Source organism: Lipotes vexillifer, unplaced genomic scaffold (assembly GCF_000442215.2).
Source record: "Lipotes vexillifer unplaced genomic scaffold, Lipotes_vexillifer_v1.1 scaffold170, whole genome shotgun sequence".
Lineage (NCBI taxonomy): Eukaryota > Metazoa > Chordata > Mammalia > Artiodactyla > Lipotidae > Lipotes > Lipotes vexillifer.
This window is the reverse complement of record NW_006772326.1, coordinates 2,140,664-2,167,988: the sequence shown is the minus strand read 5'-3', so window position 1 is coordinate 2,167,988 and position 27,325 is coordinate 2,140,664. Positions and strand designations below refer to the sequence as shown.

General features: G+C 41.1%; 1 protein-coding gene across 1 annotated transcript in view; it reads left to right on the top strand.

Moving 5' to 3' along the window:
* GRIP1 (glutamate receptor interacting protein 1) overlaps nucleotides 1–27,325 on the top strand; it is a 216,184-nt gene that overhangs the window by 127,856 nt on the left and 61,003 nt on the right. Inside the window, exons 12-14 of the mRNA XM_007447392.1 lie at nucleotides 8,354–8,434; nucleotides 20,741–20,810; nucleotides 22,448–22,593. Coding sequence (XP_007447454.1) covers nucleotides 8,354–8,434; nucleotides 20,741–20,810; nucleotides 22,448–22,593 — 297 coding nt within the window. The remainder of the gene's footprint in view (nucleotides 1–8,353; nucleotides 8,435–20,740; nucleotides 20,811–22,447; nucleotides 22,594–27,325) is intronic.

The following is a 27,325-nucleotide window of genomic DNA, read 5'->3' as shown; positions in this document are numbered from 1 at the left end:
GGGAAAGAAGGACAAGTACATCCATTCCCTACTCAAAAGACTCTTCCCAAGTACCAGTTACTAAGTGCTAGGTGCTGCGCTATGTTCAGATCATTGAAAGAAAGAATAGAAAGGATCGACATCTTCAAGGACTTTGTATCCAATTAGACACAAGAAAGAACTGCTGAAAGATAAGAATAGACTTGCTGAAAGTGTGTTGCCACTGGAATGCAGAAGGAAGTGCCCAGGAGACTGCAGGCTACCTCCTGGAGCCTGGGATTGGGGTCTCTGCTGGAGAGCAGGACTGAGGAGTGACCAACATGGTGGTGATGGTTAAAGTCATGGAATAAAGGACACCACTAGGGAAAGGGTAGTGTAAAGAAGGGGACTGAGGGGGGACTTTGCCTGAGGAATACTAAGATTTAAAGGGAAAGGACCCTAGTAAAGGAGACGCTGAAGATGCTATAGGAGACGTGGGAGGACCAAAACTCTTTGGAAGCCAAAGCAAGAGTTTCAAGGCAAAAGTCACCGTCAGTAGCATAAAAGTGCTGCGGAGAATTCAAGTAAGAAAGGCAGGAAAGGAAATGTCCACTGGATTCGGCAATTAGGAAGGAAGACACCGTAGAGAAGTTTCAAGGAACTGGGGGACAGAAGTCAGATTGCAGGGAGCTGAGGGGTGAGGGAAGAAAGTGTGGAGAAGTACAGACAAGCTGTGCTTGTTGTCTGTCTGCCAAGGGGTCTTGGAAGACAGTTTGGCAGGAAAAATGCAGGGAGTAGATGAAAAGGACTGGAGGCCACCATGGGCTCCTCTTTTGAGAACTTCTGCAACATTTAGTTACATACTTGGTGCTCTGTTTTATACTGTCCTATCTTCTTTTTCAAAAAAATTTATTTATTTAATTTATTTATTTTTGGCTGCACTGGGTCTTCGTTGCTGCGCACAGGCTTTCTCTAGTTGCGGCGAGCGAGGGCTACTCTTCGTTGTGGTGCTGGGCTTCTCATCACGGTGGCGTCTCTTGTTGCGGAGCATGGACTCTAGGCGGGCGGGCTCAGTAGTTGTGGCTCATGGGCTTAGTTGCTCTGTGGCATGTGGGATCTTCCCGGACCAGAGCTGCAACCCGTGTCCCCTGCATTGGCAGGCAGATTCTTAACCACTGCGCCGCCAGGGAAGTCCTATACCACCCTATCTTCTAATCAGTGGTTCTCAACCAAGGTCAGTTTTGCTCCAGAGGACATTTGGCAGTGTCAAGACATTTAGCTGTAGATGAAAGGAGATGGGACAACAGATAGAAGGTGATTCCACATTCAGAGAGGTGTTATTTTGTTTGGTTAAGACTGGAGAGATTTGAGCATGTTTGGGGCCCGAAATAAATGAGAGAGAAAAGAGATAATTGGTAGATACGGGTTTCCGAAGGGATGAGAAGGGACGTTATCTAGAACATAAGTAGATAACTCGTCTAAGACAGAAACTAGAAGACCTCTCCCTAGGAGTTTGAAGAGAAAGATGTGAGAATGTAATTACATTTTTAGCTGTGTTTAGGAAGATCATGTAAGAACTGTCAAGCAAGGGTGAAAGGGTCAGCACCCTGGGGAGCTGAAAAGAATGGTGAAGGTTTAGAATAGCTAATGGGGAAATGAATGAGATAACCAACCAGACTCATGTAAAGGGATTTTCAAGCTGGGTGGTAGACCAAGCAGAGTCCAGAAGCTCTAAGTCTATAGCAGCATCAAACTGCATGGTCAAGTAGTTTTTTGTCAGAAGACCTCAACTGCCGAAGAATAAAAGCAAAGACAGTAGATGATTAGATTGATCCATAGACTGAGATTTCCAGAGAAGTTTCAAAGAAGGAGCACGTAAGTCATAGAGGTTCAAATCGTCGCAGGAAGAGCAGAGGAATGGTTATGATAATAGCATCAAAATTATCATGATATTTATCAAATGCTTACTCTATGGCATGTTACTTTTCTAAGCCCTGCCTGTGCATTAGCTCATTTAGTCCTTAAAACAGCAATGGAGAAAGTTACTATTATTATGTCCCCAGAAAACGGAGATTCCCGTTAATGCTAGGTCTGAGATTTTAACACAGGCAGTGCGGCTCCAAAGGCCACACTCTAAGCACTACGCATACTGCCTGTGCTTGAAAGAATCTAGCTTAGAGAGGGACGGAAATCAATAAAGGATCAGCATGAGAGACCTTAAGGAACTAGGAGTCTTCAGGAAGGAAAATGGGGGGAGTGAGAGGAAGGGAATGAGAAGGCTAACAGCCAGGAGACTGAGGTCAAAGTGGCATATTAGAGTTTAAGATTTCAGAGGTCAAGTAAGGCTCAGGGTAGTGAGCTGCCGAAGTGAAGCAGAGTGGAGGCAAGTATCATTCAACCAGAGGTCTGGGAGTGGGGGATGCAGAGTGATGGGTGGAGCATCTACGTGGTGAAATCTCTCAGGAGGAGGGCGGGACTTGGAATGAGGAGGGCGGGACTTGGAATGAGGAGGGAGGGACTTGGAATGAGGAGGGAGTATGAACTAGCTGCTCCTGCCATGCACAATCCCATCAAAGTCTCTCTGCAGTTGCTGTTCCCTCTGCCTGGGCAGCTCTTCCCCAACATGTCTGGGTGGTTTGCTCACTTCATTCAGATCTTTGCTCAGATTGCTCAAAGAAGCCTTCCATGATATCTATCACTGTCTGTCCCCTTGCCCAGATTTATAGCTCTTCTTATCCCTTCTTATGCCTTGATGTTATGGGGTATATTTATTTGTTCATTGTCTTGTCTTCTCCAGTAGGAAAATCTATGATGTCAGGGACTTTGTGCCTTTTGTTCAAGAATGTACCCCAGCACCCAGAATAGTGCTTGGAATACAGGAGGCTCTCAGCCAATACTTGGTGAATGGATGAATGAATGAAGTACAGTTGGCACTCCTGAGAGACTAGGATCAGGAAGTTCAGTCTGCACCAAGAATTGATTTCATACCCATTGCTTCTCTGAGGTTTCTGGTCTCTTGGTGCTGCTTGTTTCTTCATATCTGCTCCCTTTGTCCCTGTACAAGTTTTCTGTGATTTCTGACTGTACACAATCGCCCCACCCTTGCTAACATGCCCAGCCCGGACCAGCCATTTTTAACTTCTAATTCCCAAGAAAAAGCATCTAAGTGGCCCAGCTTAGGTGTGGCATCTTCCCCTTCCCGTCAGCTGTGGCCAAGCAGAAGCAAGTAAAAGACCTCATAAGGATCAGTCAGATGGCACTGAGGGTATACCTTTCAAAGAAGGCTGTCCTGTGGCCCCAGAATGTACTCATTATAATTGTAGAACATTCATGGCGGGAGGACTGTTATAATCCAATACCTTCATTTATTTATGAATGGGAAAACTGAGGTTCAGGTGGGGAAACTCAAGGTCATACAGCAAAGTGAACGGTAGATCCCGGGTCTGTTGACTTGTACCTGTCTTTTCCATATCGTATTACACTCCCTCTTCAAAACGATATTAGGGGGCTTCCCTGGTGGCGCAGTGGTTGAGAGTCCGCCTGCCGATGCAGGGGACGCAGGTTCGTGCCCTGGTTCGGGAAGATCCCACATGCCGCGGAGCGGCTGGGCCCGTGAGCCGTGGCCGCTGAGCCTGCGCGTCCGAAACCTGTGCTCCGCAATGGGAGAGGCCACAACAGTGAGAGGCCCACGTACTGCAAAACAAACAAACAAACAAACAAACAAAAAAACAATATTAAGGTTCCCAGCGTGAAACAGCAGGATTTCTGAGCTTCTGCCCTTCTGACATTGTTTGTTGAGGGGAGGTGTCTCTCCTGTGCACTGTAGGATCTCGAGCAGCATCTACTCACTACATTCCAGTAGTGGAATGGCCAGCACGATTGACCTGCTCCATAGCAGTGGCTACTAAGTATTTACTTGTGCTATACATGCATTTTTATTTTATGTGTATCACTCCTAACTGTCTGGATATGAACCACCATTCATTTCCAATTCTTCCTCAGAAATATATTATACCCAGACACTAATTCTCAAACTATTGGATCTTAGAGATTACCTATCTCTATTTTATAAACATTCTAAGTGACACAGACAGTGGTTAAACAGCTTGACGGTGAGTACACTTTTGCCTAAATCTATCTCTTTTTACATGGGTACCACTGTCCAAACAAATTGTAGTAATGTTAAAGGGATTTTTCTTGTGCTGAAGTTACTTATAACCCCATCATTCTAATAAACAAAAGTTTGTTGTTTTCGTATTTCTTTACCAAAGTCCTTTACCATACATATAATTTTGTAAAGCTATAATCATAACATATGCACAGTTTACATTCTGCCTTTTTCAATACTGTCTTTTAAATACCAGTGTACAATATCATGAATGCTTGAAGTTTCTACTTTAATGCTGAAGTTACTTTGTTGGAAAAAATACAGCTTTGTCCTTGGCAAGAAGCCTCCGTGAAAAATCCTCTCAAATGTTGTTTGCCATCATTACTAGAATCCCCAGTGTTTTTCTCTGTGTCAGTGGGAGTTAAACATTTACATTTGCCCCCGTTATAATTCCTTAATTTTTTTCAAGTCTCACAAGGGTGTCCAGGTTGATGAATTGTGATGTGGTGGTTATCTTACTGTGCCAACAATGAACGCTTTGGGCAGAAAAAGCAGACCAGTTGGAAAGAAAGAGGACTTTGTTTACCCAAATGTGTTTTTAATTACAGTATTAACAAAGATAAAGCAAAACCAGGGAAGCACAAAATAATCACATGGGAGTCTAAGAATATAAATGTTCTGTTTACTTACTCTAAACCTGTTGTTTCTCCAAATATTGGATCTTTTTCCTCTTTATTATTATTTCCTTAAGAAACCCCAAATTAAACGTGCCTTGGCTTTAACAACCAAGTAATTGTTGGGGGGGGGGGGGAAATTACCAAATAGAAAATAAATCATGTTGACATTTAAGATTAAAATGAAGCCACAGCTTGATCAAAGAGATTCATATGTTGATATTTATTCATCATTATAAATATTTCAAATCTTAGGTAGTCAAAAGTGATCTATTACTGTTTTCCAGGAAGTGATAATGTCTCCTTCAGTGTCATTAACAATGTTAATCTTGGTCAAGATTCCCTACATTAAAAATGTAAAGCAAGGGCTTCCCTGGTGGCACAGTGGTTACGAATCCGCCTACCAATGCAGGGGACACGGGTTCGAGCCCTGGTCAGGGAAGATCCCACGTGCCGCAGAGCAACTAAGCCCGTGTGCAACAACTACTGAGCCTGCGCTCTAGAGCCCACGAGCCACAACTACTGAGCTTGTGTGCCACAACTACTGAGGCCTGCGCACCTAGAGCCTGTGCTCCGCAACAAAAGAAGCCACTGCAATGAGAAGCCCGCGTACTGCAACGAAGAGTAGCCCCCGCTCGCTGCAACTAGAGAAAGCCCACACGCAGCAAAGAAGACCCAACACAGCCAAAAATAACAGATAAATAAAATAAATAATTTGTTTTAAATGTAAAGCAAAATGTTACTATAGTAACTATCTTAGATCTGTGTTTTCCAAGCCCTTATGAATCAAAGACTCACTTGTATAGCATCTTGGGCAAGATGTCATATACATACGTGGATACACATATACATACATTATGCTCCCCTCCCCTTTCACAGAGAACGTTTTTGTAAAACAGATAACACTAAAACAAACATACATGAAATGAGTTCTCTAAATAGCAAAGCTATTTAGTTGCAAGCCACAGAAACGCACTCAAGCTAATTTAGACAGAAGAGAGGCATTTCCTGGAAGCACACTGGTGTTTCACAGCCTTTGAGGACAGGGAATAGGCAGCCCCTGGAAGAGCTAGACCCAGGGGCTGTCAAGGCTAACCACTGGCTCTCTCCAAGACCTCACACTCTCTCCTCAAGTACACTTGTTTCTTTCTGCCTTCTCTCTGCAGCCTGGCTATTGGTGCAGATGGGCCAAACTAGCCTCTTCCAAATACCTTCTCTGCCCCCAGTCTGCATGCTAATTCCAAATTCCTAAACTTTCTCTTTTGGTGGTGGGAAGGAGGTAGTAATTAGCCTTCACAAAGATTCAGAGAAGAGATGAAAGGAAGGATTTGAGAGATCTTTTAGAAGTAAATGTTTGTGATACTTGGAGCACCTGAAGTAAGGAAGTAAAGCATACCGAGGTGGTTATTACTTAACCTCATTTCTCTTTTTCTGCCCCAATATATTAAAATTAGCCAGTCTTTTTGAAATCTACTGGGGGAAATAACTAATTTTGTCTATCTCAAGTTCGGATTGGGAAATGGGAAGGATACAAATTCTTCATGAATAAATAAACAAATAAATATATGTTGTTACTTCCTGGCACATCTTAGTTGAGTCTTAGTTGAGGACAACATCTGTGACACTCAAGGGGCCACACCTGACAGGACAGGAGAATTAAGAAGAGAGGGAGGAAGTGGGAGAAGGCAACAGATTTCCTCACGCCCCAGCGAAATGAGGAAAGAACTGGGAAGAAGGAAGAGGCCAGAGGGGGCAGACTTGCCTTTACCCAGAAGCCCCGGCTGAAACTTACCAGGGCAGTTTGGGGAACCTTCTTTACAGATGACTTTCTAGAAGCCTAGAGGGCCCAGGAAAATCAAAATTTTACTGTGTGCTCCAGTTTGTCTATGGCAGTTACTCTGAGTTGGAAGATCAGGTTCTGGTCTTATTATTTATTTATTTATTTATTTTACTTATTTATTTTGCGGTACGCGGGCCTCTCGCTGCCGTGGCCTCTCCCGTTGCGGAGCACAGGCTCCGGACGCGCAGGCTCAGCGGCCATGGCTCACGGGCCCAGCCGCTCCGCGGCATGTGGGATCTTCCCGGACTGGGGCACGAACCCACGTTCCCTGCATCGGCAGGCGGACCCTCAACCACTGCGCCACAAGGGAAGCCCAGGTTCTGGTCTTATAAAAGGTTTACTGCCTAAATTCTTCATGGGCAAGTAGAAAAGGCCAGGAAGAGCAGGTTAAGACAGACGAAGGAAGGAAGTACTCTGCTTCCATGAGGCCACCCCACCTTTCACCTCTGCTTTGCAGAGACTCAAAACATGTTAAAAATGTGATTAACAAATTGGACTAGGGGCCTGAGGACCGAATAGTTCTACCCACATCACAGCAGCTATAGTTAATTCTTTGTGGCGGTTTGGGAGCTAGCTTGGCGCAAAATCAAGCAGAAAAAGTGGTTTCATTCCGACATCCCACAAGCCTCCCCTTATGCTAATGTTTCCTTTGTTTCTTGCCAACCCTTCCCACCCCTTTCTAAAGCCTTCAAGAAAGGATTATAGTCATTAGCTACTTAGTGTGAATAGATGTTATCTCTTCGGAGGATATTTCCATTTTAACCTTGTCTCCAACTGAAGGCCTCCCAGACTGTTAGAGGAATTTTAAGAATATAGTTAAGAATATGTAGCAATTCTTTCTTTCTCCGATACTAGTCACGCCCTGGTAAAATCACAGTAGATCTATCCAAGGTTGAGAGTTGGGCAGTACACACCGCTTCCCTGTCTGTTGCTACATTAGCTTACTTCTCTACTGGTTGGCCAACATTTGAGCCCAACTTCGCTCTGTTCCAGTGACCCCTGCCCTCGTGCTCCTCCCTGAAACGTCCCCACGATCCAGAAACTGGAGGGTCATCCTTGGTGCAGTGGGACCTCCTGGGTCCCTTTGTTCCAACTCTGCTCAGCACTCAGTCTGGTTGGTTGTGGTCGGGACCATTCTGGTTGTGAGATATTTTGAATATCACTCCTGCTTCTACATCTTTAAGTGTACTCTTCCACATTTACCTTACAAATTCAGGCACACCCCTCCTCCTCCAAATCAACAACCGGCACAGCTAACTGAAATCTTTTCTGAAATCGATCTCCCCCAGCTATGAATGAAAAAAAGAAAGCACTGCTGAATAATAAACTCTGCAAAAAAATATGGTTGGGGGAGAAAAGAATATAACTACTTTTGTTTCTTCAACTTTAGGGTGCCTAAGAATCACCTGGAGAATATGTTTAAAATGCAGATGTCTAGGCCTTGTCTTCAGAGATTCGGATTCCACAGATCTGGGATGATTCGGGAATCTATATTTTTAACTTGCATCCTAGGTAAATTTGATGGAGATGCTGTCTGAATCACACTTTAAAAACATGGAACTCGACTGTTGCTGTGAATTATGCACTGTTGCCTGTGGGTAGGACGTCTGTTCTTCACAAGGAGCTTAGTTTCTCAGGATTTTATGTCAGTTCCTACAGCTTTAACTACAGATGATGATGATGATACAAGTATTCCTGATGCATTTTCACTGATTGGTGCTCCAATCTTCCTAGTCTTCTCTAAACACATTCTTTTTTGTTTTGAAATTACAGAGTCTGTCATCCCGAGTAGTGGAACATTTCATGTAAAGCTCCCTAAGAAACACAGTGTGGAACTTGGAATAACCATAAGTTGTAAGTACAAGTGATATCTTTTAAAATGCAGAGTTTTAGGAAGACATTAGAAAAGTGTATTCTCAAATGGTTTACAGGCGTGGCAAATGTTTTAAGTTTCATTGCCAACTTTCTACCTAATGGTACAAAAATGTGGAGCCAGTCACCCTCCAGCACTTAATAGCTGTGTGAATGGGGCAAGTTACTGTAATTCTCTTCAGTCTCAGGTTTCTTCACCTATAAAATGGAAATAAGGGTATCTGCAAAATATTCTCATTTTGTAGGTTATTCAGAGTATTAAATAAAATAACATATTTATATACCTAGTATAGTCCCTGGCAAATAATGAGTAAGTACTCACTAAATACGTCTCACACACCCCACATGAATAATTAGATGGCATATGAAGGAATAGAGGGTCTGTACATTTTAACATACTATAGATTAAGTTTTCAAAATAATCTATTGAGACTATCTCCCCATCTGTCCACTATGCATCTATAATTCATTTTGCAAGAATGAAATAATGTCCTTTTCTTTAGTAACTTCCTGAATTCCTCCATGGCACAAGGTGCCTGGGTAACCAAGCCAAAAAGAAAAGGAGGACATATAAATGTGTTTAATTCCCTCTTTTCCTCAGGCTCTAGATTTATAACTGCTTTGGTAAAACAGCTTTGAAAATTTGAGCCCCAGTGGAAATTTATAGAATGGAAATTGAGGTCTCTATGCTTTTAATATCCATAAACTAAGTTCATCCATAAATGCTCCAAGAAAATGAAGCAAATGATTAATGCATGAAGACCAAAGGAGACCTAGAAGCAACATCTGTGACCAAGGTGTGGTGCCTTCCAGAGAGTGATGAGGCTACATAAAGGTGCCTCACTACACTTTGTCGGATAGCATTTACATCAGTGGCTAAGGCAAAAACAGAGAGTTCTCAAGTGGGTGTATGAAATGGGAGCTGTCCAATTCAACTTTGACAATATACATTTAACATCGAAAATGAAGTTTTTTTAATAACCAATAAATCACATATATCTAATGTAACACCAAAAATAGTGGTACTACAATATCGAATAAATGTTAAGAACAAGAAGCCAGGGCTTTCCTGGTGGCGCAGTGGTTGAGAGTCCGCCTGCCGATGCAGGGGACATGGGTTCGTGCCCCGGTCCAGGAAGATCCCACATGCCACGGAGCGGCTAGGCCTGTGAGCCATGGCTGCTGAGCCTGTGCGTCCGGAGCCTGTGCTCCGCAACGGGAGAGGCCACAACAGTGAGAGGCCCGTATACTGCCAAAAAAAAAAAAAAAAAAAAAAGAACAAGAAGCCATATGTATGAGAGGCTGTATCTCCCCCAACCCCCAGTACTGGGAGAAAAGTAGGACTGATGGATCTGACGTTCCTCTGTAGAGTAAGTAGAAAGATGAAATGGGACTTTGGAGACTCCAGACCTATTCTAGTTGCTACTACAGTCATTTACGCCTTTAACTGGGTCGCTTCCCCTTTCGGTTTGTTCATTACGAAGCAAAGATGGTATGCCACTGTTCTGTCACCAGCTGTGCTTGCTGAGATTAAGGGAGAGCTCATCAGAACTTACTATTCTAAAAGTATTTGGGGCTCCACGTGGCTTCTGCAACCCCCATGTAACTTTAACCCTGTTCTCATTTATCCTGTCTATTCCATTCTATTCATTTATTCCATCAGAATTGGCCATGAACATGGTACCTCTTGGAGTTGTGCAGTGTAGAGCCTGCTGGCTGCACGCAGAGACCCTGCTTCCACCCCATTCTTTCTTCCTCCTGCTTCCATTCAGTAAAGACACTGAGTGCCACAGGCCAGTACTAAGTTTTGAGTCCTTAGAAATGCTTACTACTGGTGCATCTACAGAAGACACCTATTCCTCAGAAGCTTCTCTTACCACACAGTTTGCCACACTGTAATTTTACTCTCAAATTTTACTTAAGAGGATGGTCTTTTTTAATGCAATAGATTTATTCTTTTTTATTTGAAAAGCAGTTTTGTTTATTTTATTTTCCATTATGGTTTATCACAGGATATTGACTATAGTTTTCCTGTGCTATACAGTAGGACCTAGTTGTTTATCCATTCTATAGATAATAGTTTGCATCTGCTAATCCCAAACTCCCAATCTTTCCCTTCCCCATCCCCCTCCCCCTTGGCAACCACAAGTCTGTTCTCTATGTCTGTAAGTCTCTTTCTGTTTCATAGATAAGTTCGTTTGTGTCATAGTTTAGATTCCACATATAAGTGATATCACATGGTATTTGTCTTTCTCTTTCTGACTTACTGCACTTAGTGTGATCATCTCTAGGTCCATCCATGTACATAGCTGCAAATGGCATTATTTCATTCTTTTTTATGGCTGAGTAATATTCCATTGTGTGTGTGTGTGTGTGTGTGTGTGTGTGTGTGTGTGTGTGTGTATACACCATATCTTCTTTATCCATTCGTCAGTCCATGGACATTTAGGTTGTTTTCACACCTTGGTTATTGTAAATAGTGCTGCTATGAACCTAGGGGTGCATGTATCTTTGTGAATTATAGCTTTGTCCAGATATATGCTCAGGAGTGGGATTGCAGGATCATATGGCAACTCGCAATAGATTTATTCTTAAAAATTAATATACATAAAAATGTAAGTTAACTATAAAGTAGAGTATCCCTTTAAAAACTAATCCTGTGATAGATACCTTTTTCAAAGTCAATATTTATATGTTCAGTTTGTTTCAAGTGTAGCCATGTATACACAACCGCAAAATATTTTATTCACATAAAGAATCATATGAAATTGTGCTTTATGATGATGTTACATATGTACTAAAACTGATTTTAATACCAATCATGGAAACTATCCCAAAACCCCACAAAACTGCTTGAATTTTAGCCAGTTGTAAACTAAAGCTATTCACGGAAGCCAAAAGTTTTGTGCCATACCTGGATGGAGAAATGATACGTAAGCTCATCAAACATGCCTGTCAGTTCTTCTAGAGCTCCAGCTCCATTTACACAACTAATCATCACCATCCTGAGTTTGTGTCTCCTTGTGGAAAATACTCATATTTTGCCAGTTGAGAAAGCAGAATTTGCTAAAGAAAAAAAAAAAAAACAGAATCCATTTTCATTGTTACGAAACAGTAAATTCCTGAGGTCTAGCACAGTTCCTGGCACATACAAGATGCTTGTTTAATCCCTGTCTTTGTTGAAGGAGTGAATGAGGAGTCTGTAAACAATGTTCTTCTGACCAGTTGTGCCCTCCAGGAAATGAGCCTCTGAGAGCAATGAGGCATATAGATGTTTGTGCAAAGTCTGTTGCATGAACTGAAGAAAGATCAACTTGGAAAATGATGAAGAGCAAAAGGACTCAGAGCCCAGACTGCCCCACTTCCCAACTCTCTTGCCCTCTCTGTACTGAGTTTCCTTGTCTATAAAATGACGTGTGCTCGTTACCTTCTTTGTAGCATTGTTGAGAAACTTAAATGAGTTAGTGTATGTAAGGTGCCCAGAACACATTGTGAACCGTAGTGAATGTTAATTATTATAATGATCGATATTTATTTTCCACATAGAGCCTCATGAAATATTTTAAGCAAGTCTCTACCCCACAAAATTCAGTGCCAATCGTAATTATCCTACCTAAGTAGGAAATCAAAGGACCCTCTTCTCACTCATACACACACAGGTACTGTTAGGGAAACTGAGGCACTACAGGGGTTTATGAATGTTTCTCACTATCTTTTTTTTTTTTGTACATCTTTATTGGAGTATAATTGCTTTACAATGGTGTGTTAGTTTCTGCTTTATAACAAAGTGAATCAGTTATACATACACATATGTTCCCACATCTCTTCCCTCTTGCGTCTCCCTCCCTCCCACCCTCCCTATCCCACCCCTCCAGGCGGTCACAAAGCACCGAGCTGATCTCCCTGTGCCATGCGGCTGCTTCCCACTAGCTATCTACCTTACATTTGGTAGTGTATATATGTCCATGCCTCTCTCTCGCTTTGTCACAGCTCACCGTTCCCCCTCCCCATATCCTCAAGTCCATTCTCTAGTAGGTCTGTGTCTTTATTCCCGTCTTACCTCTAGGTTCTTCATGACATTTTTTTTTCTTAGATACCATATATATGTGTTAGCATATGGTATTTGTCTTTCTCTTTCTGACTTACTTCACTCTGTATGGCAGACTCTAGGTCCATCCACCTCACTACAAATAACTCAATTTCGTTTCTTTTTATGGCTGAGTAATATTCCATTGTATATATGTGCCACATCTTCTTTATCCATTCATCTGGGACACTTAGGTTGTTTCCATCTCCAGGCTATTGTAAATAGAGCTGCGATGAACATTTTGGTACATGGCTCTTTTTGAATTATGGTTTTCTCAGGGTATATGCCCAGGAGTGGGATTGCTGGGTCATGTGGTAGTTCTATTTGTAGTTTCTTAAGGAACCTCCATACTGTTCTCCATAGTGGCTGTACCAATTCACATTCCCTCCAGCAGTGCAAGAGGGTTCCCTTTTCTCCACACCCCCTCCAGCACTAATTGTTTGTAGATTTTTTGATGATGGCCGTTCTGACCAGTGTGAGATGATATCTCATTGTAGTTTTCATTTGCATTTCTCTAATGATCTCACTATCTTTATACAAAGTCCTCTTTCTGTATCTTCATCTTGTGAAAGCTCTGAGTAGTGAGAAATAGGCCTCCATCTCGGGAAGCGTACCATCAGAGCCTTCACGCTTGGCTTAAGGCTCACTCTTCATACCTAATTGACTGAGAAATGAGTCCCTCTGATTTTGGATGTGGTGAGCAGTTTTAGACTAATTTTGATAAGTTCCTGATGAGACATTCATAGCACATTAGTATCAGGCATTACTTTTATAGATTTTATTGCTATGATACGGAGTAATTTATTATAGCAAATAAAGTAGAACAGCCTAGCAGAAGGATGCAGTCTGGGACAAGAAGCAGCATCTTGAAGGTCTGACACCTCAGCCAATCAGAAACCAGAGCCCATACCCTCCAATGCAGCTCACCTGCCTTTCAAGTCACAGAACTGTGGTTGTTTCTGCAATGTGTAGTTGTCAGTAAAGATCTTTTGGTATCGAAGTTTTCTTTTGAGGTTTTATTACAAGGGAGTTTTATCTACTTTGTACCGTGCATGGCACTAAACAGTTTATATGTGTTTTCTCATTTAATCCTGAAAGTGGCCCTATAACATCTGTGCCCATTTTAGACAGCTGGATAAGCTGCCCAAAGACCCAGAGCTAATAAAAGGCCATGCAGGAATTCAAACCCTTTCTGTCTGACTTAACACTGGCTGTGTTCATGTTAACACTCATCCCTGTCACCATCTGATTGATGAATCTTCCCAGATCCTGTAGTAGAAAAGCAAAAGACAGCATTTTGTGAGTGCAGTTAATTTGTTGGCTTTCCTTTTTAGTTGTGACTGAATTGTCTTAGGAACAAAGGCTTGCTTTGTTTTTTGTAAAATCATAAAGCATTCTTTATAACAAGAAGAACAAATCTGTCATTTTCGCCTTAAGTCTTAAACGTATTTAGAAGAGAAAGGTTCATGGTTTTTTGCCAACTTTGCAATAAAAACTCTACTCACTGGTCCATTTCAAATCAAATAACCAGTTTTACTTGCCAGGTAGTATGTGTGTGTGTGTGTGTGTGTGTGTGTGTGTGTGTACACACACACGCACATATTTATATGGTTACAATGAAAGTAAAACTGAATGATTGTGTGAGTGAGTGAGTGTGTGTGTGTGTGTGTGTGTGTGTGTGTGTGTGCTTCTCCAGTGTAGTTTGGACAGTTTATCAGGCCCTTTGAGCAAAGTACCTTGACTAGCAGAGCAAGTTCCATGAACAGCTAGACATTATAGAATGTTCCTGGAATGATTCACATTTAATTAGCTTCACACTACAGAAGATTTCACCTGTCTTCAGATACAGAAAAAGTGTTTTAAACAAAAGATAGGGACTGTCATTTTCTACCTCTTCCAACAACTGTTTGAGAAGAAAAGAATCCAAATTCACTGTGAGATCCAGTTTCTGACAGTGACAGACGACCAGTGATTTTAAAGCTTCGTGAGTCAAAAGATGCTAGCTTGAAAACACGCATTTAGCCCTGCTCCTGCCCCAAACCCCCATTTTAAAATGACAGTATATGATTTTTCAGGAGGCAGAAACTCATAAGGAGAAGAGAAAAAGAAAAATAGATAACGGCAACCAAATTTGGAAGGTGGCAAAGAAGATGGAGAAAGACTAATTTAAAGAAGCAGAGTGAAAAGCTGACAGTGAGCCTGATTTGCATCCTAAACTCCCAGCAAGTCAGAGAGGTGGAATCAGGAACTTCTGGAAGCAAGAGTGATGGGAGAGGACTTCCCTGGTGGCGCAGTGGTTGAGAGTCCGCCCGCCGATGCAGGGGACACGGGTTCGCGCCCCGGTCCGGGAGGAGGCTGCTGGTCTTTTCACAGAAACTCAAAGAAGCCCGGTATCCAGGCTTAATCCCCTCCGAGCTGGAGGAAGAATCAGTGCCATCTGACCCAAAGAAGCAGTCTGGCCCGAACTATACAGTGACGACCGTAATCCAGGAGCCCCACTCAGGGGCACCAAGCTTTCAAACAGCTACTTTGCAGAGCCATCTTTGATGTGAACAGACAGCTAAGAAAAACACAGGCACTTGGAGGAAAGAATCTAAGATGCAAGACTGTCACCAAGAACAAAGGAAAAAACAGAAATAGCCATATGCAGGAGGAAGAAAACTTTAAAAAGAAAAAAAAAAAAAAGATCATTAACATCATTTGTATCCCTGGGTGGGAGGCCCTGAATACTATTACACAGTAGCCTCCAGAGGGAAACAAAGAGCTCTTGAAAAGTAAGAATATGGCAGAAATGAAGGAGTTCAACAGAAATACTGGAAAAAATGTTGAGGAAGACTTCTAGAAATTAGGACAAAACAACAAATAAATAAATGAAGAATCGAGGCTAAATAGGAAAATTAGACGAGTCCAAATAACACAATATCCAAATAATAGACGTTACAAAAAGAAAGAGGAGAGAAAAGCATCAAGGATATATTTTCATAAATTTCCTAGAATTGATGGATATAAGTTTCCAGATGTATAGGCCCATGAGCTGTGGATGAAAGCAGACCCACACCAAGGCATATCGTCATGAGATTTGAAAACTGGGAGAAAAAAGACAATCCTACAGGCTTCCAGCGGGGGTGGGCAGTTTTCACACAGTGTATCAGAACACAGATAGTAACTGAGTAATCAGAATGGCGTCAGGCTTCTCAACAAATAGCAGTTCTGGAATCCAGAAACCGACGGAAGAGTGCCTTCAAAATTCTGAGGGAAGAGAAATTTCCAGCCTAGAATTCTCCATCTATAGCAAAGGTGGAAAAGTAAAAAAAAAAGACAAAAATATGCAAGAATTCAGAATACTGTCCTCCCGTGCACTCTTCCTCAGGAAGCTGTCGGAGAACGTGCACCAACCACCAAAAGAGGGCAAAGCCGGAAAGAGGGAGAATCGGATTCAGGATGCAAGAGAGAGTGTTAAAAGGTAAACCGAGGCATACTAAACATTTTAAGAGTTTATTTGAGCAAAAAACTTGATTCAAATCTGGCAGCACCAAACCAAAAGTAGTTAGGGATGCTCCCCCAACAGGAGTCTGGGGAAAGACAGATATAGGAAGAGCAGAGGCAAAGAAAGGAAATTATTTAACTCGCTGTAACTTAAAGCCTAGTTGGCTGTTTGTGACTGGTTGTCCTTAGTATTTTGATCTCATAACCTTGTAAAAGCTTAGATTTTGGTTGGCTTCCTTGGGCTACCACAGCATTAGAGCCACCTCAGTCTAATGGCCTCCTTCTTTAATTAATTTAACAGGAATGAAAAGAAACTCTGGGTTCCCAGGGTCTGTGGGAAGGAGATTCCCAAGGTCTGTGTAGTAACCCTAGAAAGCAAACATTCCAGATGGGTTGGAAACCTCTAATAGAATTCTTGATATGATATAACATGTTGAGAGATTACAAATCTGAGGAGTTGAATTCATGGTAAACACAAGAAAATTAAGCCAACAAAGACATCAAGACAACAGAAAATATATCCTGTAGAAAAGGCAGGTAATCATGCCATGCAACATGGCTTGTCTTCTAATACTGTTTGCAGTCATACTAAAGTAAATGCTAAATATCGATTTTACAAAAAATGACAAAACTGTATTGGAAGAATGAGGGAACAAGAACTGTGTCTGAATATGGTGGTGATGTAGAGGCGGAAGAGAACTGACTTCTCATCTTTCATAGTAGAAAGAGGCAGCATGCGAGATTTTTTCTTTTTTTAGTTGCGGTATGCAAACTCTTAGTTGCAGCATGTGGGATCTAGTTCCCTGACCAGGGATCGAACCCGGGCCCCCTGCACTGGGAGTGTGGAGTCTTAGCCACTGGACCACCAGGGAAGTCCCCCCATCTCCCCTTTTTATCCAGCTTTTCTCCAGGATTTCATGGCCAGTGCCCAGAGCAGACGTGCCTAGCTCATAGTTGCTGTTCAATGAGTATGTGTTCGATGGATGACTCTGTGAACTTCACTTCAATGGATTTCACCAAATTGTTCAATGGAGAACTCCAAGCAAATTCAAAGCACTGAGCGAGTGCTAATGTATTCTCACTCAAAGGGTCACAAAGCCCTCGTTGGTGAGGCAAGTCAGGAAGTGAGATCCTTCCAATGAGGACAGTGGCAAATTAGAGACGGAAGGCTCCATCTGAAAGAGAGAGTGGGAAAGTGAGTCCAATGTTGCTGGATAATCATCATAATAAACACTTATGTAGTGTGTCATATGCACACTGCTCCAGTCACTTTACATAGAAAAATTCAGTCCTTACAACAAAAACTGTATGAGATCAGCACTGTTGTTCTTTATCACTGTTTCACAGACCAGGAAACTAAGGTGTCTCAACACTATGTGCTCAGGCATACGCGGCTTATAGGTGGAAGAGGCAGGATTTGGAACCCAAGCAATTCTGGCTGCCAAATCTTGCCTCTTCATCACTATACCATATTGCCTCTCTAATTTTTTAAAAGAAGCTGAACATCAGTATGAAATCTACTCTTTTTAAATGTAGGCAACTAATTTTTTAAAGCACTACAAGTCAAGCAAAGCATGCTTGGTTTGTACCTTCCTCAGAGAAGAATCAAAACATGGTGCTAACCTAAGTGTCCATCGACCAATGAATGGATAAAGAAGATGTGGCACATATATACAGTGGAACATTACTCAGCCATAAAAAGAAACGAAATTGAGTTATTTGTAGTGAGATGGATGGACCTAGAGCCTGTCATACAGAGTGAAGTAAGTCAGAAAGAGAAAAATAAATACCGTATGCCAACACATATATATGGAATCTAAAAAAAAAAAAAAAAAGGGTTCTCAAGAGCCTAGGGGCAGGACAGGAATAAAGATGTGAACGTAGAGAATGGACTTGAGGACACGGGGAGGGGGAAGGGTAAGCTGGGACAAAGCGAGAGAGTGACATGGACATATATACACTACCAAATGTAAAATAGATAGCTAGTGGGAAGCAGCCACATAGCACAGGGAGATCAGCTTGGTGCTTTGTGTCCACCTAGAGGGTTGGGATAGGGAGGGTGGGAGGGAGATGCAAGAGGGAGGAGATATGGGGATATATGTATATGTATAGCTGATTCACTTTGTTATACAGCAGAAACTAACACACTATTGTAAAGCAATTATACTCCAATAAAGATGTTTAAAAATAAATAAATAAATAAATAATATAGGCTCAAAAAAAAAAAAACCATGGTGCTAGGTCTATTCACAATAGCCAAGATATGGAAACAATCTAAATGTCCATCGACAAATGAATGAATAAAAAAGATGTGGTACATATATACAATGAAATACTACTCGGCCATAAAAAATAATGAAATAATGCCATTTGCAGCAACATGGTTGGACCTAGAGATTATCATACTAAATGAAGTAAGTCAGAAAGAGAAAGACAAATAACATACAATATCACTTACGTGTGGAATCTAAAATATGACACAAATGCACTTATTTATGAAACAGAAACAGACTCAGATATAGAGAACAGACTTGTGGTTGTCAAGGGGAAGGGGAGTAGGGGAGGGATGGATTGGGAAGTTGGGGTTAGCAGATGTAAACTATTGTATATAGAATGGATAAACAGCCCCAAGTTCCTACTGTATAGCTCAGAGAACTATATTCAATATCCTATGATAATCCATAATGGAAAAGAATATAAAGAAAGAATGTATATATATGTATAACTGAGTCACTTTGCTGTACAGCATAAATTAACATAACATTGTAACTCAACTATACTTCAATAAAAAAATTTTTAAAAAGAAAAAATAAAACATGGTGCCAGGGTGTGCAAACCATGACTGAGCCCTCGAAGCCCCAAAGGCATGGCCACATTTAATGTGCCTGGTAAGCATGGTAGTGATAGTGTCAGGAGCTCAACTTCTGTGCTCAGCTTCATCACTCCAGTGGGCATCCACCCTGATGAACCTTTCAAACCTCAAGTATGGACTTGATTAAAGGAGAAAGAGAAGAATGTAGTAAACATGAAATGGGCACCATACATGTCTGTAGACCATTAGAAGTTTCACACCCCTCTGCAAAGCTGTGTGGGTTTGTCCAGAGGTCACACTGTTATTTTCCTCTGTTAGAAGGATGACAGAGATGGGTTTGATGCATTTCGTTGCCTATACTGTTTTGTTTTAGTCCATTTCAATGGAAAATGAATTTTTTTAAAAACCAAGGGAAACATTGAGTGCTCTGTGATGGTCACTAAAGCTTGGAAAAATATTCGTGTAAAGTTATTGGCAGCTGCTAGGAAAGTTGTATTTGCTGGTCATAACAAACTTTTTGTTTTTGTGCCCTGTGCCCAGAACAGTTTGCTGTTCTGAAATGTAATATGAGTAAAACCGCTGGATGTTTATATTTCTGTAGTAGAATTATACCAAATCATTGAGTGGAGGTTTAAATTATGAATTAATTGTAGTAAATAGAATGTATTGCATTCTTTGCTAGAAGCTAAGAATAGTGATTGGATGAAGTCCCATTAACATTTACTGTGGACTAACTCGGTGGGTAAGGTATTGGTATATGTGTTTGCTTTTTCTTTCAACGATGTGTTGCGATATGAAACCATCTGTTCTTGTGCATAAACATTTTCCTGGGATTCAAATGGGATTATGGGATATGATATGGTTCTATGATTATTATGGGGTGATCAGACTGTTTATAATAAAATCTTACATTAGCCGCCTTTTAATGATCCTAAGAAAGAAATCACTCCAGGCTTCAGGTTGGTAAAACATCTCCTATTGTAGGCAAATTGTTGTTTATAAATGTTGGTATGTTCATTTTAATTATCGAACTCCTAAATTAAATGTAAACTTTCTAGGTCAAGATGATATTTTTGTACTTAAATATGGACTATAGTTCATTTTGAGGATTAAGTCTAAGTAGACTCATTCCTAACGGCTTTTCATTATTATTATTTCATTACCACCAAAGGGAAATATTCCTAAGAAAATTTATAAAGCCCCAACTGACCACTGTGCAGGTTAATAGATTTATCTACAAACTCAATAAAAGTTACATGTACATGTTTAAATATGAATATATATAAATATAAATAAATAGCATCAGTCAGATTTCTGAACATTTCAGAGCATTCTAGGTATGAATTTGTGAGCAAAAATTTAATATTTGCAGTCTATCTAGCAAAAGATATCCTTCTGGGGAAAAAAAAAAACTTTACATTAGCGATTCTCATCCACTTTCCCACCCAGTACACTTGAGTAATGTGGCAGGATCCCGTGAAGAGTGGTGTCTCCTCACTGGTAAGGAGTGAAAGAATGGGTAGGAGAAGGGATCACATGTAAGTACCACTAAGGGGAGCCCCTAATTGCTTTTAATACTCTTTTCTGTTGGACTATTCACTCTTCACCTCCCTCTCTTGAGAATCACAGATTGAAATAGATTTAATCCAGATGGGCAGCTTTTCAGTTGCTTTCTCCAATTGCAGATTTAAAATAACTTTGCTTTAGTTTTCGAGTACTTTAACACAAACATATTTTTATTATCAAGAAGAGGTAATATGCGCATTTTTAAATTCATTTGCTGATTCTCTTTGCTTTGTGTACAAACTGTACTTGCATTAATGGTTGCTATACAGTGAGACCTGTACAGTAGTGGGTGAATCGTGGATATAAAGATGTGACTATCCTATCTTCATTATTACAGCACCATCCAGTAGAAAACCAGGAGACCCCCTGGTCATATCAGATATCAAGAAAGGCAGTGTGGCACACAGGTAAGAAAGATGGATTTACTGATTCATCCCAAGGTATTTCTTAATTACAGCAGAAACGACCTCTTCCACACCCAAGACAACCTTGCTAATAGGTCATGGTATTCTCAATATTTTCCAGGCAGCCACGATTAATCAATTATATTTGACATCCCTAATGTCGATGGCTATGTAGAGCTCTCCCCCGGTGTAAGTTTATTTCTGCACCCAATGCAGACAACAATCACATGAAAATGTTTTTTAGGGTCATTCATGAGTCCAATATAGCCTCTCCTTCCCTGATCATCTTCCATCCTTCATTTTTCCCGCTAAAAAACTGAAAGTGGCCCCATTGATGAGAGTCACCCCACATGGAGATAATAGCTTAGGGGAGAGTTTTGCTAGATGCCAGGATGTCCTCCCTAGTCAAGCCAGGTCCTTGAGCCTTAAACAGTGTTTATGTATCCTATTTGGTTCATAGACCACAAAAATCAGGGAGCCTCAAACTTTCAATTTCACAGATCAAAAATATTTTTAAGTGATTAGGAATATTGATGTAAGACTGTTAACTTTCTTTTTATTTTCCAGTTAAGAACTTTAAAAATCCCATCTGTTATCACAGTTATTTCATTAAAGAAATATTTTAACACTCAAAAAGTAGGAAGGACATTGTATGAACTTAGGTATATAGGTATAGGCTCAGATACTGTGACAAGGAGACATAAACGGAGTGGATCCAACAAGCCAGAAGTTTGTCTCTCATACAGCAGTTGGGAGGTAGACAGGCAACGCAGGGCTGGAGAAACAGCTCTGCCGTCCTCTCCAGCTTCTCCAGCCATAGAAGGGAGGTGGGGTGGTGCAGAGAGAGTCTGCGGTGTCTATCTTTAGGGGATGACCCAGAACAAGGAAGGGAGAATGGATTCTGGGAAGCAATTAGCAATCTCAGTCACAGACATAATGCATAAAGGATGGTTCTTCCCAAAACATAACCTTCCTTACAGATATGTGTGCATACACATACAGAAGCACCTGCAAGCACATATGCCTTCTCGTTGTTTTTCTCATTTCATGATGGACCTTTAAAAACTTTCAAGACCTGAAGCAGTCCATAACCAGTATTAGGCTCTCAATGGCCACCTTCCAGATAGCATCCAATTCACCTTTTCGCCCTACTGCAGCCGTAGTGAGTTCCCCAGTGCAGGTGGAAATAGCAGAGACACCAGGACTCAGACCTCCCCTAAGTCCATCCCACCTTGACTCGCCTCACTCCCTGTGTCCTCTCCTAGTATCTGGACTGCCAAGGACCAAAAGTGGTGCAACAATCTGGAGAAGTATAAGGACACCCGGGCTGTGTAAACCTGGGCCCATTACCCCCTTTCCTGGAAACCTTAGAATTCCTGAGTGACGCTTACATGGTTGTCCTGGTCTAATTGAAGAAAGCAGAAGAAAAATATTTTTTAATACTCTGCAATTTAATGTCACGGCAGCCATCCAGATTAAGACTGGAAAAAGGGGATTTGTCAATAAAATGCAGTTTTAAAAGTTGAAGAATCTTATTTCTTCTAAAGACTACCATAATGCTGCTTTGTGCTAAATGCCTCTTAAATGGCCTGGTTAAGTGCTCATCATTAATCATGCATTCGCTATGCCTTTACTATCAGAACGGGAACCCTGGAACTTGGGGATAAATTACTTGCCATAGATAACATCAGGCTGGACAACTGTTCCATGGAAGATGCAGTTCAGATCCTTCAGCAGTGTGAAGACCTGGTAAAGCTGAAAATCCGCAAAGATGAAGATAATTCAGGTATGGATAACCTCCTTAGTTAAGACTGATTTCTCTAACTGCCCGTCTGTCACCAAAGATATTAGATCTTGGTGTTTTACCTACAGCAGCTGGCTAGTGACATTGCAGCAGTGTTTTTTTGTAGTTAAGAGGGTCTTTAAATTGGGCCTTGAGAGTGTAGTATGAATTTTAAATAATGGTGCTTTTAAATGATGTAATTAAGATATTTTCATTATATAAACATTATAGCTATATTAAAGTAAGTTTAAAGATGAAAACTAAATCATCACCTGATACCACCCTAATACAATAGAACTGGTCATTTTCCAGTTGATATTATATTACGTAATTATAACTACAGTGCGTGTTCTCTTTTTTCCTTAGCTTTATAAACATGTTACCATTTTACAAACCCTTAATAGCTATCATTTTAATTTACTGCCCTTAACGTATTTACCATTCTTTTTTTCTTACTTAGATTGCTCCCAGTTGTTTTATTACTGTAGGTGGCACAATAACCGATATTTTTATGCGTGGATATCTTTCTTCAACTTATTTTCTTTTGAATTATTTCCTTAGGAAATATTCCTAAAAGTAGGGTGACTGAGTCAAAATAAAAAGGGAATTCTTATGATTTCTGATGAGTCTTGTACCATGTTGCTTTCTAAAAGGGCTATATCCATTGTTAGTGCTTCCGGTAATGTGCGAATACAGGAGAGCAGTGCCTCTCAAACTTGAGAAGGCCTCAGAATCACCTGAAGAGCTCGTTAAAACACAGTTCCAGGGCTTCCCTGGTGGCGCAGTGGTTGAGAGTCCGCCTGCCCATGCAGGGGACACGGGTTCGTGCCCTGGTCCCGGAAGATCCCACATGCCGCGGAGCGGCTGGGCCCGTGAGCCATGGCCGCTGAGCCTGCGCGTCCGGAGCCTGTGCTCCGCAACGGGAGAGGCCACAACAGTGAGAGGCCCACGTACCCCCAAAAAAAAAAAAAACACAGTTCCTGAGCGCTCACCCTAGGTGGGGCCTGAGACTGTCATTTCTAACAAACTTCATCATGATGCTGCTGTGGGCCAAGGCCCAGCAATCTGAGTAGCCCCACAGCAGACGCCCTTGGGTTTGATAAGAACCCAAGCTAACTGAAAAAAGTTCATGAATTGAAAGAGTCAACTAATGTGGGGATTTATAGAAAGTGACATATATCTATAACATTAACATTTAACTTAAAAATTTACCAATCTTATGGGTGAAGCCAACACTTTCTGCTGATTGTAATTACAAGTCTTTTGACTTGTTTGCCTAAGTCATACCCATAATATACAGTTTATGATTTCCAGGTTTGTTTTTTGTGTGTTGTTTTGCTTTAATGCAGTGAGAATTTAAATAATTTAAAGCAATCTGAATGCTTACTCCATCTAGATTTTTATTTCCCCAATGTTTTCAAGTTTTTCCTCTATGTAATTAACTGTTGATTTTTTGCCTAATAATCCCCCTTATTGAATCTTTCCAAAGCATTTGATTTTTTCATAGATCCAATATACTCATATTTCATAGGTTATGTAAGATTCATTAAATTACATAGTTACAATAACAAGTACAACTGGCATAAACAGGATTGGGAATAATCATAATTGACTCTAAACTTTTAAGCTTTTGACTCAACTGGTAGCAGGAACAGAGGTACACAGGGTACTACAGAGGGAAACCTATTATTCTGGAACATTCAATGGCATTGGTCAGTATATTTTACAAAGAGGATGGAGAGTCACAATTAATCCAGTAAATTGGTTAAAGGGAGATTGATTAAGAGAGTTTCTACTGAATATAGTTTCATCCCAACCAATAATGAGCAGTTGTCAATGTCCTGGAATCTCCTGGAATCTAATCCTCTAGATCCAGAGTTTGTGGTCATATCAAGCCTTGTGTTTATGATTCCTATTCAAAGTCAAAACAAGTTGGTAGTTACATCCATCAGTACAGCTGGTAAAGATGATTATATCCAAGTATACTTTATAATGAACGTTTAAAAATATGCATAGATTTCTACTAGTTATTTCCCAAGCAACTGATTTTCCACACCAACACTTGCATTTCTCTCCTAACAAGCATGCCTCAATGGCATTTTCTTTGGGGGATTTATTTTAAAAGAAGGATAAAGCCTCCAGTGTCGGACTGGGTTCTGTTCTAGTAAAGAGGCAAAGCTCTGTGGAGAAACCCATTTTGCATGATTTGCCAAGCTAAGCAGATCTCAGTTACTTTCCTTGCAGAGTGAAGAAGCCAAGCCAGAGATGAATATGTATGGTGCTTGTGGTTGGCGATGTTCCCAGTTCCAAAGCCAGGCTGTTCAGACACACTGAGGGGAGTTTCAGAAACAACAGCTGAGCGCTTGGAGAGCCAGATCTTACTTTCAGTTGCTTCCTTCCTTTGGCTCATTTTTCCCCTTTAGACCCTTCCCCCTACAATCCCTATGCCTAATACTATGGTAATGATCATGCTTGTTAGGGGTTTTTTTTCTAATTTTAAGAGGTCCAATTTTTAAAATCCTAAATCCTTCCATTGAAAACCATGCACCTACACAAAATAAGACTGTAAATATAGGTGCAAGAGACATATTTACCCAAACCAGATTTTCTCAAGTTGTCATACTAAAATATACACCCACTTAGACACATTTTTATAACAGACCATTATTTGAAAATTATCATCTGATCATCGATTTGGAAGAATTTGAGTGTTTCTGTATCCTCTTCCCCCAAGAGAATATAAGTATAATTTGAGTAACTGAATCCTTTTTTATTCAGAGCAAAGCAAGGGGAGGGATTATTCAAAATGTAAAACCTGGATATAGACTAGTTCAAGGCCAACTATGTAGACATAAAGAGCACACACTTTTTTTTTTTTTTTTTTTTTTTTTGCGGTATGTGGGCCTCTCACTGTTGTGGCCTCTCCCATCGTGGAGCACAGGCTCCGGACGAGCAGGCTCAGCGGCCATGGCTCACGGGCCCAGCCGCTCCACGGCATGTGGGATCTTCCCAGACCGGGGCACGAACCCGTATCCCCTGCATCGGCAGGCGGACTCTCAACCACTGCGCCACCAGGGAAGCCCGAGCACACACTTTTAAATCCAGCTCTACCACATTTGAGCTGTGTCAGTTTGGGCAAGTTACTTAACCTGCCTGAGATTCAGTACCATTTTCAGTAATGTGCACAAAATAATACCCACCTCGGGGAGCTGTTGTAGCTTGTTGAGAGAGAGATTTCCTGGCACAGTCAGTAACTGGGAACTATTTTTATTATTATTGCATCCTGAAACGCCTTTCCCCGCATTAGTTCTGATCCTTGGTCGAGATATAAATGAGTGGGAAATAAGCATTATTCATGACAACAGTCACTGATTTTGGAAGTTTGATACCTTGCTTAATCTGAGATTAAGCTGGTGGTTTAAATTGTTGCCATCCTTTGTCTCTGTATTTTAGAATGGTAATACTTGGTATATATGCTTCACTCCCTAAAATATCGCTTATACTAATATTGGACTTTCTGTACCAGTAGACTTCAGGAGTCTTCCAGTTCTTTCCTTAAGTGTCTGCTCCTCTCCATCCTTGGTTCTCTGATCAGTTACAGAAAGTTTATAACCATACTTGATATAACTTGGTTTCCTAAGCTAGTAATACTGCAGTTGAGTTTAACAGATGTTGCTTCAAAATGTAAGCCTGTCTTCTAGCTACAATAATTTTATTGCTCTGCCTTGTACTTTAAAGGAGATGGTAGAACTATTCTCAAACGTTGTTAAAGTCTTTGTTTTTCATTCAGTCATGCCATCAGCATTTATTTAGTGTCTGGAAGGTACTAGGGACTGCCAGTTCTTAGATTAAAAAGGACACACAATCTCTGCCCTTAAATCAGTCACCATGTTATAGGAGAAACGGAAGAAAATAATCAACAGTATTATGAATGTTCTAGGTGTGTGCACAAAACGTTAAGAGAACGTGAAGGCACCCATTTGAGACGGGGGAGCTCAAGGAAATGCTTCTAACAACCTTGGTCTTGAAAGTATTTGGGAGGCGTTGTTAAAATTAACCAGAGGAAAAGTATGAGCCAAAGGAAGTCAGAGAGAGCGGCACATCCTAGTAGCAGATACAGCTGAAGCAAAAAGTTTGTGTAAGGACTCAGTAGTGGGTGAATAGATGGATGCACTGAAGCCAGATCATTATGGTCCTTCTAACTATGTTAAAAAATTTGAACTCTACCCCAGAAGCCAATGAGGAGCCATTAAAAGACGAAAAGCAGGGGAAAGAGGCCAGGGTATTTGGTCTGTGACCACTGGTTGCAGTCACTTACTGAAGTAATGAAGAGGCATTCAAGAGAGTCTGCATTAACTCTGTTTCCAACGCTGGCTGGGGGAAGCAGTAAAATAAAATGACTAAGAACACTAGGCTGACTTCACGACTGACAAGCTGGGAAACTTTGGAAAATTAACTCCTCTGGGCATCAGTGCCCTCATCCGCAATGTCCACTGAACGCGTCCTGAACGTGGCAGTTTTAAGGATCAAAGGAGGCAATATATTGATATTTAAGCACTCAGCGATAATCAATGGCACCAAGTAAGGCCCAGTGAATGCAGACTATCAACAGCCATTATTAGGATGCTTTTTAAATTAATTTTAGGGCTTCCCTGGTGGCGCAGTGGTTGAGAGTCCACCTGCCGATGCAGGGGACACGGGTTCGTGCCCCGGTCCGGGAAGATCCCACATGCCG